Source organism: Rattus norvegicus, chromosome 4 (genome assembly GCF_036323735.1).
Source record: "Rattus norvegicus strain BN/NHsdMcwi chromosome 4, GRCr8, whole genome shotgun sequence".
In the NCBI taxonomy this organism is placed as follows: Eukaryota; Metazoa; Chordata; class Mammalia; order Rodentia; family Muridae; genus Rattus; species Rattus norvegicus.
The window spans coordinates 98247071-98259008 of NC_086022.1; the positions used below are offsets into that span (position 1 = coordinate 98247071).

The following is an 11938-nucleotide window of genomic DNA, read 5'->3' on the forward strand; positions in this document are numbered from 1 at the left end:
ACATTATTCTATATTACAACAGTTTATATTTGAAATATTTTATTTAACATAGAGACTAACATTATTACAAATGCCATCTGCAAATTTAATTACTTGAAAAGAAATTCATTCTCTGGAGACAAACAAGTGGTTTGACCTCAGGCATCTGGGGACACTGGGCTTGTGCTAAGTGCTGAGATCAACAAGCCTTTGAGCTGTACTCAGCAATATCTGGTTCCCATTGATTTGCATGTCCTCACTGCCCAGTCTAGGGAACTTCTTCATATACCTGTCACACATATACTGTGCCACTGTCATTGCAGTCAGAACTCAGAATGGACATGAGGGCCCATGCTCAGTTTCTTGGGTTCTTGTTGCTGTGGTTTGCAGGTAAAATGAACTGAAATGGGAATTTCACTTATTAGTGTTGACTGGTATTTGGGTGATGTCATCCTTTATAATGCTTAATTGTGTGGATATTCATTATGTCTCCACTTCTAGGTGCCAGATGTGACATTCAGATGACCCAGTCTCCATCCTCCTTGTCTGCATCTCTGGGAGACAGAGTCACTATTACTTGCCGGGCAAGTCAAGACATTGGAAATTATTTAACCTGGTTCCAACAGAAACCAGGGAAATCTCCTAGGCGTATGATTTATGGTGCAACCAACTTGGCAGCTGGGGTCCCATCAAGGTTCAGTGGCAGTAGGTCTGGATCAGATTATTCTCTGACCATCAGCAGCCTGGAGTCTGAAGATGTGGCAGACTATCACTGTCTACAGTCTATCCAGTATCCTCACACAGTGATACAAGTCATACCATAAACCCCGAGGAAGCAGAAGTGAGAGGCTTGGTTGCTCCATCTGCCTTTCTTCATGATTCACTCACTCTAAGCATTTCTCAGATATCCCAAGCAGTGTCTGACAGTTCAACAAAAAGGAAATACTTGAGAAAGTCCATTACTGAAAGACAAGGGGATTTATATTTCTACTTAAAGCTAAATCCTTACAATGATGAGAATTCTGAACTTCTTCCCAGCTAGGGATCAAAGACAGTTGAAACTCCAGAAGAATTACTTTCAGTTTCATAGAAGTAAAATTTGAAGTAAAAGGTTAATGGAACCTTTGTGGAAGGTTGGATATTTGTAGAGGTTTCTGACTTGTGACACCATGGATGATCCAGGACAGTTAAATTCAAAAGAAAAAGGGAGAAAGAACATTGGAAATCTTGGAAGAGGCAGTAGCAATGGCTAGGGAGAGATGTATTTTAGGAGTACTGGCTGACCTTGCAGAGGACCTGGCTTCACTTCTTAGCCTGCAACTGGTGCTTCACAACCATTTAAAATTCCAGTTTTATGGAATCTGCTGACTCCTTTTGACATTGCTGTGCACAGGCAGGCACAGTGTCATGCATAATTGCAAGTAAAACCATTCTTATCCATAAAATTAAATAACAGCCACTTTAAAAAGTAAGAAAGCAGATTAGCAAGAGGAAGTTGACAGGATGCAGAGTAGTATGTGGAAAACAACATGTGACTCATGCAAGAGCTCTATTGGTGGGACTCAGTGATGGGAGCACCACAGGCTATAACAAAAAGCTCTGTCATTCCTACACCCAGAAGAAGCCTACAGTGTTTACAATACTTAACACCATTGATGGAATTTAATATTTCTGTGATTCTTTCTGCTTTGTAGGCTGGCTTTGAAGGAGAATCTTATTCTATTATACGACATGTATGAGATTAGTCTACTCTGTAGATCTAGAATTAAGAAACAAAATCAAATGAGGGAGCCAGAAGCAAGCTCCACAGATGTATTCACACACAGTAAGAAAGCTAGAAATGGAGATACTGAGAAGTATTGTCAGCAGGAGGATCAGGTCATGTATGCCACAGAGAACAGGGGCATCATGTACCCTGAGGAAGATTAAACACTATTATTTAGGAGGACTGTAGAGACCAATAGTCTAAGTCCAATGAACTGCATAGCTTCTGCCACTCCATGCCAGTGGTGTGCTGTCTGCAGGAATGTTACTCCAACTACAGAAAATTACTTGATTTCTGCAATGTCATCTTTTCTATAATGTACTGTGCTCTTGGGAAAGATCTGTAAGCTTTGAGACTGTATTTCACATTTATAGGTTCACTAAGATACACAATATGAAGTGTTGATATTTATTGAACTTATACCCCAAATTCTTTGGACTGTGTTTTGTGTGTGTATGTGTGTGTGTGTGTGTGTGTGTGTGTGTGTGTGTGTGTGTATCTTACTGTAGAAGAAAATTGTCTATAGTGAACACAGTTTGTGAGGCTGCAGACTGTTGGCTGACCAGAACTCAGCAACAGCTTAATAGATGAAATGATAAGAGTTTTTAAATCGTTCATTAACCTCAACCATGGAATATTCCTTTCAGAGGTCTGCAAAAATTGACTCCAAATTTTTCTTTGTTTTTATTTAAAATTTTTTTATCTTTATTAACTTGGGTATTTCTTATTTACATTTCGATTTTTATTCCCTTTCCAGGTTTCTGGGCCAACATCCCCCTAACCCCTGCCCTTCCCCTCCCCTACTCTATGGGTGTTCCCCTCCCCATCCTCCATTTATTTTTTAAAAATGTAAACCCCCAGTGAACATGATTGTTGGAGGGAGGAAGGTAATGTGGGGAGGCTGGAGCGGGGAACACCCACATAGAAGGAGAGGGAGAGGGGCTAGGGGGATGTTGGCCTGGAAACCGGAAAGGGAATAACATTTGAAATGCAAATAAGAAATGCCCAATTTAATAAATAAGGAAAATGTATTTTAATATTGCATTTCCTTTTTTTGCTAGTTTTTTCCTTTTTCTTTCTTATCCTTATATTCGTTCAATACATCCCAATTATATTTTCCACCCCCACCTTCTTCCTAGAGGGTCTACTGACCCTCCCTTCTACATCCACTGCTCCTCCATTTCCCCTCAGTAAAGAGCAGCACCACCCCCATGATATCCACCAAAAGTGACATATAAAATACAATGAGACTAGACACAATCCATCAAATGAATTCAGGATGAGGAAATTGAGGAGGAAAAATGTTCTAAGTTCAGGCAAATGGGTCAGACATACCCACACTATGAGTATTAGGAGTCCTACAGTTTTTCAAGCTATAGAATCATAACATATGCAAAGGATCTAGTGCAGACACCTATTCAGGCTTTGTGACTGCTGCTTCATCTCTGTGAGCCCCCATGAAGTCCTTCTTAGTTGCTTCTGTGGGCCTTGTTCTTTGGATTCCTTGTTGCCCTGGCTCTTGCAATCTTTTCTCTCCTGCTTCTGCTGGGTTCCCCTAGTTCTGCATAATGTTTGGCTGTGCATCTCTGTATGTGCCCCTATCATCTGCCATAAGGCATTTCTCTAATGACAGACAATTTAGACTATGCACAAATCTATGAGTATAGCCGAATAGCATTAGGAATCATTTCCTTTTGACTAGTAGTGTTTGGTTTTGTGCTAGGTCTCTGGGCTATTCAGCTTTCATTTGCTGGCATTCCAGACAATATTTTTTATGGGATTTTCTCCTGTGCTATTGGCGTCAATGGAGACCAGTCATTAGTTGGTAACTCTCACAACTTCCAAGCCATCATTTCCTGTGCATATTTTGTAGTCAATACAGGTTTTAGGTCAAATATTTTGTGGAGGGTTGTTGTCTCAGCTTTACCACTTAAAGCCCTACCTGGTTACAGAAGATGGCTCGTTCAAGCTCCATATAGTCCATTACTAGGAGTCCTTGCTAGGGTCATCCTTACAAGGTCCAGCGTTTCCTTTGCACTGGATTTCCATATGGTCTCCCAAGGATGGGGAGTGTCCCTTCAATATCATTACAAATTTCATGATGCCATTTTTTTACACCTGAGTAATATTCTGTTATGTATACATGTAAGAATTTCTCTATCGTTTCTCTGGTTGATGAACGTCTAGGTTGTTTCCAGTTTGTGGGTATTATGAACAATGCCACTATGAACATAGGTGAGCAAGGGTCCTTATGATAGTGTGGAGCATCTCTTTATAAATGTCCATCAGTGGTATGTAGAACTGGGCCGTTTGGTAAGTTTATTGCCAATTTTCTGAGGAACTACCATATTGATTTCCATAGCGGCTGAATACGTTTGCACTCCCACCAGTAACAGAGGCGTGTTCCACATTTTCACCAGCGTGAGTGTCACTTACGTTATTGATCTTAGCCACTCTGATAGGTGTAACATGGAACTTCTATGTAATTTTGATTTGCATTTCTCTGATCAATGAGGATGGTCAACATTTCTTTAAGCATTCCCCAGCCATTTTAGATTCCTCAACTAAAAATCTTGTTCATATTTTAACTTCACTTTTATTTGTATTACTTGAATATTTAGCTTCTTGAGTTCTTTTTGGCTTCTTCTGGATATTAGTCCTGTATTGTATGTGGAGTAGATGAAAAACCTTTCTGCAGTCTATAGGCTGCTGTTCTCTGTCTTATTAATAGTGTTCTCTGCCTTAGGGAAGCTTTCAGTTTCATGAGGTTCCATTTATTAAATTTTGGTATTAGTGCCTATGCCATAGGTGCTCTATTTAGGCACTTAATTCCTATGCTGTTGCATTCAGGCTATGCCCTACTTTCTTTTCTGTCAGGTTCAGTGTGTCTAAACTTACGTTACTTTTTTCACCATGTCAACTTGAGTTTAATTCTGGGTAATAAATATAGATCTATTTACATTTTTCTCCATACAGATATCTAATCTGATAAGCACAGTATGTTGACTATGCTTCCTATAGTGTACTTTTGGCTACTTTAACAAAACCTAGGTTGATTGCAGTTATGTCTGGGCCTGCACCCATGTATTGAGATTCCATTCTACGACTGACTCTACTGAGTGTCTGTGATCCATCATCATAGTCTCTAGTTACTATCTCCAAATGAAGGCCACGGAACTGGGGGTTAAAAAAAATACTACTCTTTAGTTTTTAAGAGAGTGTTCACCTACATGGAGCGCTCTGTGAACTTGTATTTCATTTATTTATATATATCATAAAAGCCTAAGTGGGGAAAAGATTCTTATTCAAACCAGCAAGAATGCAACATAATTTAATTTTTCTTATTAAGTGAAATTATGCATGAGAGAAGCATTCTTAAGGCTTAATAAGGTGAAAATGTGAAACTTTTCCTGTTCATTTTTCCTATCTTCCCAAAAGAGACTTTCTCTAAGGAAGACGTTTTTACTAATTGTATTTAGAAAGCAAGTGATAACTCTGAGGATAGTCAGATTGTTTTAAATCGTGATAAAATATTGTTTTCTGTTGTTATAGGAGCACAACCCAGAGCAACTTGAAGAGCAAAGGGCCTTAGTTTACATTTCTACCTCACATGAAGAAAACTAAGAGCAGGACAGCCTGCAGGGTAAGTTCTAGGAGGCAGGAACTGAAGCAGAAGCCATAAAGAATGCTGCTTAGATGAGCAAATTATATCTTATCAATTGGTTCAGAGATTATTGGTCTGTGCGTTCTTTCATGTGGTGATTTAGTGGTGTTGAAGAGAGTGTGTGGTGGCTGGACACAATGAGTTGCCACAGAATTGAGATATGTATGTTTGGCATGGCGTGAACCTGTTTTGTGAACTAGATATGCTTAGAGATTGTTGCCAGGCTAAGAGAATAGCCATTGATAGTGTGATATAGGATGGACCAAAGCAGGTGAGATGCTTTGTTGACTCAGATGAAAATATCTCACAGATGCTATGTGGCACCGAGGATCTGGCTCTAGGTCATGGTAAAAGAAACCAACATTTTATAATTTACCACAACAATCCAGTATCCAGATATCCTGTGTAGATTCTCGGGAAGAGAGTCACCATCAACTGCCATCCTATGAGGATAGTGCCATACATATGCACTGGTACCCAAAAAACAAAAACAAAAACAAAACCACACAGAAACAAAAACAAGCATACAAACAAACAAAAATAAAAAAAAAACAACCCAAATGCAACCCCCCAACCCCTCCCAAAAACCCAAACAAAACAACAAAACAAACAAACAAACAAACAAAAAACCCCCCAAAACCAAGCCAGATTCAAAAGGCTCCTCCTCATCAAATATGGTACTTTTTCATCTCTGGAATCTACTTGAAGTTCAATGTAGCAGCTCACAGACAGGATTTACCCTTAGCATCAACAACCTGGAATTAGAAGATTGTGGAACTTATTACTATCCCCACTTCCCACTTTTGTTGAAACAAAACATGAACAAGTAATGGAAAGCAGAAGTGTAAAACTGAGATGCCCATCTGTCTCTCGTGGGATATTTAAGTGGTTGTGAGCATTTCTGAGATACAACGAGGCTTACAGTTATGGGCACATTTAGCTAAGAAAACGCCAGATGTTCCCTTCCAACTGAACTGACTTCATTCCACTTTAGTTAAACAATCACATGTTTGAGAAAGATTTCCCTGATATAATATGCATGGTTAATTCCACTGAGCCACAACATAGAAGAAAGGCACTTAAGCCTGAATGAAGATGTTATGTGGTACCTGTTTTTTTCCCAAGTGCAATTGGAACAGTGTTCTAATCCATACAAAGAAATCTGCTCCAGGCACAAAGAGGTCAATGTTAAAATGCACCATATTTTTATGCTAAGTGAACTGTTTTTATAAGTAAAGTCATTTTTGTTTTTTGTTTTTTTTCTCCATCTTTATTAACTCGGGTATTTCTTATTTACATTTCAATTGTTATTCCCTTTCCAACATCCCACTAACCTCTCACCCTCCCCTTCTATATGGGTATTCCCTTCCCCATCATCCCCCCACTAGTGCCCTCACTTTTTGTTTTTATGACTTCCATGAACTCTCCAATACAGTTCAGAAAATCATGTCCAAATATTTTGCACAGTGAATACAGTGATTCACTTATGTAAAAAAGTTAGAACGTGAAACTATGAAGACCCATGTAGGATCTCAAGTGTCCATCATTCTGGAGACTCAAGTTCAGTAGTTATGAGTTGTAATAAGTGGCAAATTAAAGTTGATTTTACAAACATTTGGCTATGGATGACTGTCAAAATGCAAAGCTTTTAGATTCCTTTTGGAAGCATGGAAGTTTGAGAATCAATAAAGCTCTATATGTTCCCAATGTCCTGAGCATGCTCAGCACTCCTAATAAGAACATCTTTAAACAAAGTGGTGCACTAGTTGCAATATGTGAACTCAATGTAGTCTGGACGCCTATTGTTGTCACTCAGAGAACATGATTTCCTCAGAGCACTGCTGTGCTTTCATATAATTATTGACTTTGCCTCTGCAAATGGATATTGGGACATATTATCCATTGTAGAATATTCAAAGCTGTTCCCCAGCCCTGACATACTGTGAATTCCATGCATAGTTCTTCCCCTCTAATAACAGGAAAACACTAATGACTTTTCTGCATCATAGTTTTGTGTCTTTCTGAATATCCTATCGTTTGAATAATAAGGAAATTAAGTATTCAGATCGGTTTCTATATGAAATACACAAATATGTTTCCTCCATGGATTTTCAGATGTCAATATCTCATTTCTTTTTTTGTGCTCAATGTTAGCCCATGTCTAGGTCTTCCAAAGTTTGTTTATCTGTATGTGTATATGTATGTATAGAGCACCTTTGAAATCCTTGTAGAGTGTTTCTGAAGGAGGTAATTGTTTTCTAATGATGGAATAAAGGATACAACAGATTCCGTAGGAAGAAAGTGATGCCAAGAACATCCAATGTCTTTGCTGAAAAGTGTAGGCAGAAAGGAAGCCAACACAAGACAGAAACTCATGGATAGAGAGGGCAAAGTCTCAGTTTTAGGATGACCCAATCTTACGTAATTTCCTGTCAACTACTTTATGCTCTGCAGGGTGGCTCATAAATTTCGTTTCAGACTGGTCATGGCTTTGTTTTCATTCACTTGTTGCTTGAGATTTTTTAATATGTTGTTTTAGAAATGAAAATGTTCACCATGTTCCATTCTCTGTTGTAAATGTATAGCTCATTTCAGCTTTACTTATTTCCTTCCTTTTTAGACATAATCTCTATAAGTAGAAAAAGCTATATTCACACAGAATATCTTCCTCAATGTGCCATGAATTCCATCATTACAGATATTTAGTACAGTAACCAGCTTCTCTCTGTATAACTTGTATATAATCTTACAGCTAAAATCATTTCTCAGTTTCCCAGGGAACTTCTGACTTCACTTTTACAAAATGCTAGAGCTGTAATTATTGTCAGAGTCATAATTTATCTCAATATATTTTTTTATTTAAGACAAGGATGAACATTTGGGTGGAGAAGAAGTAATGTTATAGTTTGAAAGTATGGTGATTTTGAAAGTCCAATTGAAAAGTTAATCTTTAGTAAATTATACCATTAGGAAACATTAGGAAGTTGGAGAAAATACGAGACCACTTAGAGGAAAAATAACTGCATAGTGTTTCTGAAGAAAAGGTACTTTTTGATTTTTCTTTTCTGATTTTTGTTTTTGTTTTTAGCACTTATTCTTTAATTTCTCCTGGTCCCTCTGTATTGTATCCATCCTCTCATTCTTTAACAAAGCTACTGTACTTATGTATGCTCTACCACCATGTTCTTTGTCAGCTCAGGGCCAGAAACATTCATTGGAGTGATGATGGGTAGACTTTTGAAGTTTTCTGAGAGAAAAGAACCATATCCTTCTTTAAACTTATATTCAAGTTTTTTACCCCAGAGATATTCACAGATCACCATCAGGGTTTTATAGCCACACATAACTCTGGATCTCTCTCATCTTAAAGTTCTTTTCACAATATCACTATCTGACACCAATTCTAGAAATGTTGGAGAATTAAGGAATGTCATAGATTAGGGGAATCAAAGATAGTGTTGTCAATTGTTTTTCTTTGGCTAAATGTTAATAGCTACAGGACTGATTAAAAATATACTTACAGTTCTGGATGTTAGCCATCTCTTGAATTAACCTCAAGGGTAAGATCTGTGAGCATTCTCTAGACTCCAGGGAGCAGAGTCTAATGCTAACATTATTCTTCCAAGAAAGTACCAGCTTAGTCTGAACAATGGCCACTATCCTCCAAAGTTCTTTTTTCCATTGTAACACAACTCTGTATCGCTCAACTAATTTTCTCTCAAGTAGAAAAAAACACATGTGATTATACTGATGAGCCATATATTTCAAAATGTTCATGTCATGTCCATCTCATAAAACATCTATAGCCTAGATCTGGATAGTTATAGGAAGGTTCAGTGAGGTCCATTATTCCCTAATTAGCTTGTATCCTCTCCTAAAAACGTGATCTTCTTTATGTCTGAAAAATTCAAAAGGCCTATTTATTAATCAAAAGGATAATGGAACTCACAAACCTCAATGTGTACAGGTATTTACTGAATTTGTGCGAGTTAGAGTTTTTTAAGAGGTTGTTGAATGTTTTCAGAAGACAGCAATGCTCACTATTATACCATCAGTGCAAACTTTCCTAGGAAATTATAATTCAAAACAAAATCATTTGGTACTTAATGCAATTTAAGGTCCATTTGTAAAGGAAAGTTGAATGTTTCTGGAATTCCTTTTGTATTTGCACATATGATTAAAGGAGCTGTGTAAGAATTCAGATCCCAGATGCCCTGCAAAGTAATGATTCACTTGTTGTTTTTGGTTTAGAAGAACTGTCCTCCTCTTCTTATCATGAACTGAGAGTGTCCTGTGTGAATCTTACTCAGATTTTAGTGCTATCATGTGAGAACTCAGACATGTCTTTCAAGCCACAATAATCAAAGAGAGACGACACAGGTACAGTTGTTAGACATCAGCAGAAAGAGAATGCAGAACAGAGACGGAGACCGAGAAGGCAACATTACTATTAACCCATCCAAAACCTGCTGCATGGCACTCCTGAGGGTGATGGTGTTTTGTATATTAACGAAGCTGCCTTAGGACTAGGTATTTTTTCTCACACATCACTCAATTCCAGGTCCTTGGAAAATCAGCTTATTCAAACAAATGCTGCAACACTGCAAGGCCTTTATTAGTTTCTGAAAGACCCCAAGGCTTCCCTGGCTTGAGTACAAAGTATTGAAAACTGAATATACTTTATTTCTCCTGTTGACAAAAAAAGTTGGATGGTCAAGACAAAGACAAAGATGTGTGATCTGTGATACTCAAATATCTGTGTTATAAGGATGCACAAACATTTCTGCATAGTAGCTTGTTTGGGGACTTCGACTCACAAACAGACAGCAAGGCTGATGCCTGAATCAGGACAATACCTCCAATTAGTGCTAAAGAACAAAGTGTGAAAATAGCAGGATTTTCCATTATAGTACTCAATTGTATCATAACCAGTCAACCCTTTATGCTGACAAACTATGGAACATAATGAAAAGTGGTAGAAAAGAGCAAAATATGGAAAATCCCCAACTTAGCAAAAGTTGTACCCATTTAGTCTGTAAGCATGAACATACCTCCATGTTCACATGGAGTAAGAACTTCAAGTGACTCAGATTGCTTGGATCAAGGTGTTCTATGTACATGTACATACATGTGTTTTTACTCTATTTAGACTGTAGTTTTCAATGTTAAAACTGTAATATCTCGTGTTTTAATTCATTGAATTTGTTTATGAGAAATTGTCCTTTTAACTTCAAGAAATGTTACTCCAAACACTTCTTTTATGGGGAACACATTCTATTTTTTTTAACCAATTTTAATTATTTTAGTGAGGTAAAAATCTAATAGTTTCTTCTCTGTTGTATATTCCCTGACAACAGGACATTACATTACATTTCAGTAGTTTATATTTGAAATGTTTTTATTTAATGTAGAGACCAACTACATTACAGATGTCATCTGTAAGTTCAAATACTTTTAAAGAAATTCATTCTCTGGAGACAAACAAGTGGTTTGACCTCAGGCATCTGGTGACCCTGGGTTTGTGCTAAATGTTGAGATGAACAAGCCGTTGAGCTGTACTCAGCAATATGTGGTTCTCAATGATTTGCATGTCCTCATTGCACAGCCTTAGGGACTTCTTCATATACCTGTCACACATATACTGTGCCACTGTCATTGCAGTCAGAACTCAACATGGACATGAGGGCCCATACTCAGTTTATTGGGTTCTTGTGGCTCTGGTTTGCAGGTAAAATGAACTGAAATGGGAATTTCACTGATTAGTGTTGACTGTTATTTGGGTGATGTCATCCTTTATAATGCTTAATTGTGTGGATATTCATTATGTCTCCACTCCTAGGTGCCAGATGCGACATCCAGATGACCCAGTCTCCATCCTCCATGTCTGCATCTCTGGGAGACAGAGTCACTATTACTTGCCGGGCAAGTCAAGACATTGGAAATTATTTAAGCTGGTTCCAACAGAAACCAGGGAAATCTCCTAGGCGTATGATTTATGGTGCAACCAACTTGGCAGCTGGGGTCCCATCAAGGTTCAGTGGAAGTAGGTCTGGATCAGATTATTCTCTGACCATCAGCAGCCTGGAGTCTGAAGATATGGCGATCTATTACTGTCTACAGTCTATACAGTATCCTCCCACAGTGATACAAGTGATAACATAAACCCCAAGGAAGCAGAAGTGAGAGTCTTGGTTGTCCTATCTGTCTCTCTTCATGATTCACCCACTCTAAGCATTTTTCAGAAGTCACAATCAGAATCTGACAGTACATCAAAAAGGCAGTACTTGAGTAAGTCCATTACTTAAAGACCAGGTGATTTGTATTTCTAATTAAAGCTACGCCATTAGTATGATGAAAGCTCTGAACTTCTTCACAGCTAGGAATCAAAGATAGTTGAAAACTACAGAAAAATTACTTTCAATTTCATAGAAATAAAATTTGAAGTAAATGGAGATTAATGGAACTTTTTGGGAAGGTTGGATATTTAGAGGTTTCTGACTTGTGACATCATGGATGACGCAGGACAGTTA

General features: G+C 38.0%; 1 pseudogene and 1 gene segment (V, D, J or C); both read left to right on the forward strand.

Moving 5' to 3' along the window:
* Positions 1–293: 293 nt before the first annotated feature.
* LOC502791 (immunoglobulin kappa variable 1-39-like) lies at positions 294–803 on the forward strand. The segment is given in 2 exon segments: positions 294–369; positions 481–803. Coding segments are annotated over 2 exon segments (378 nt in total).
* Positions 804–11027: 10224 nt separating this feature from the next.
* On the forward strand, positions 11028–11591 carry LOC500162 (Ig kappa chain V-V region L6-like; annotated as a pseudogene).
* The last annotated feature ends 347 nt before the right edge of the window (positions 11592–11938 follow it).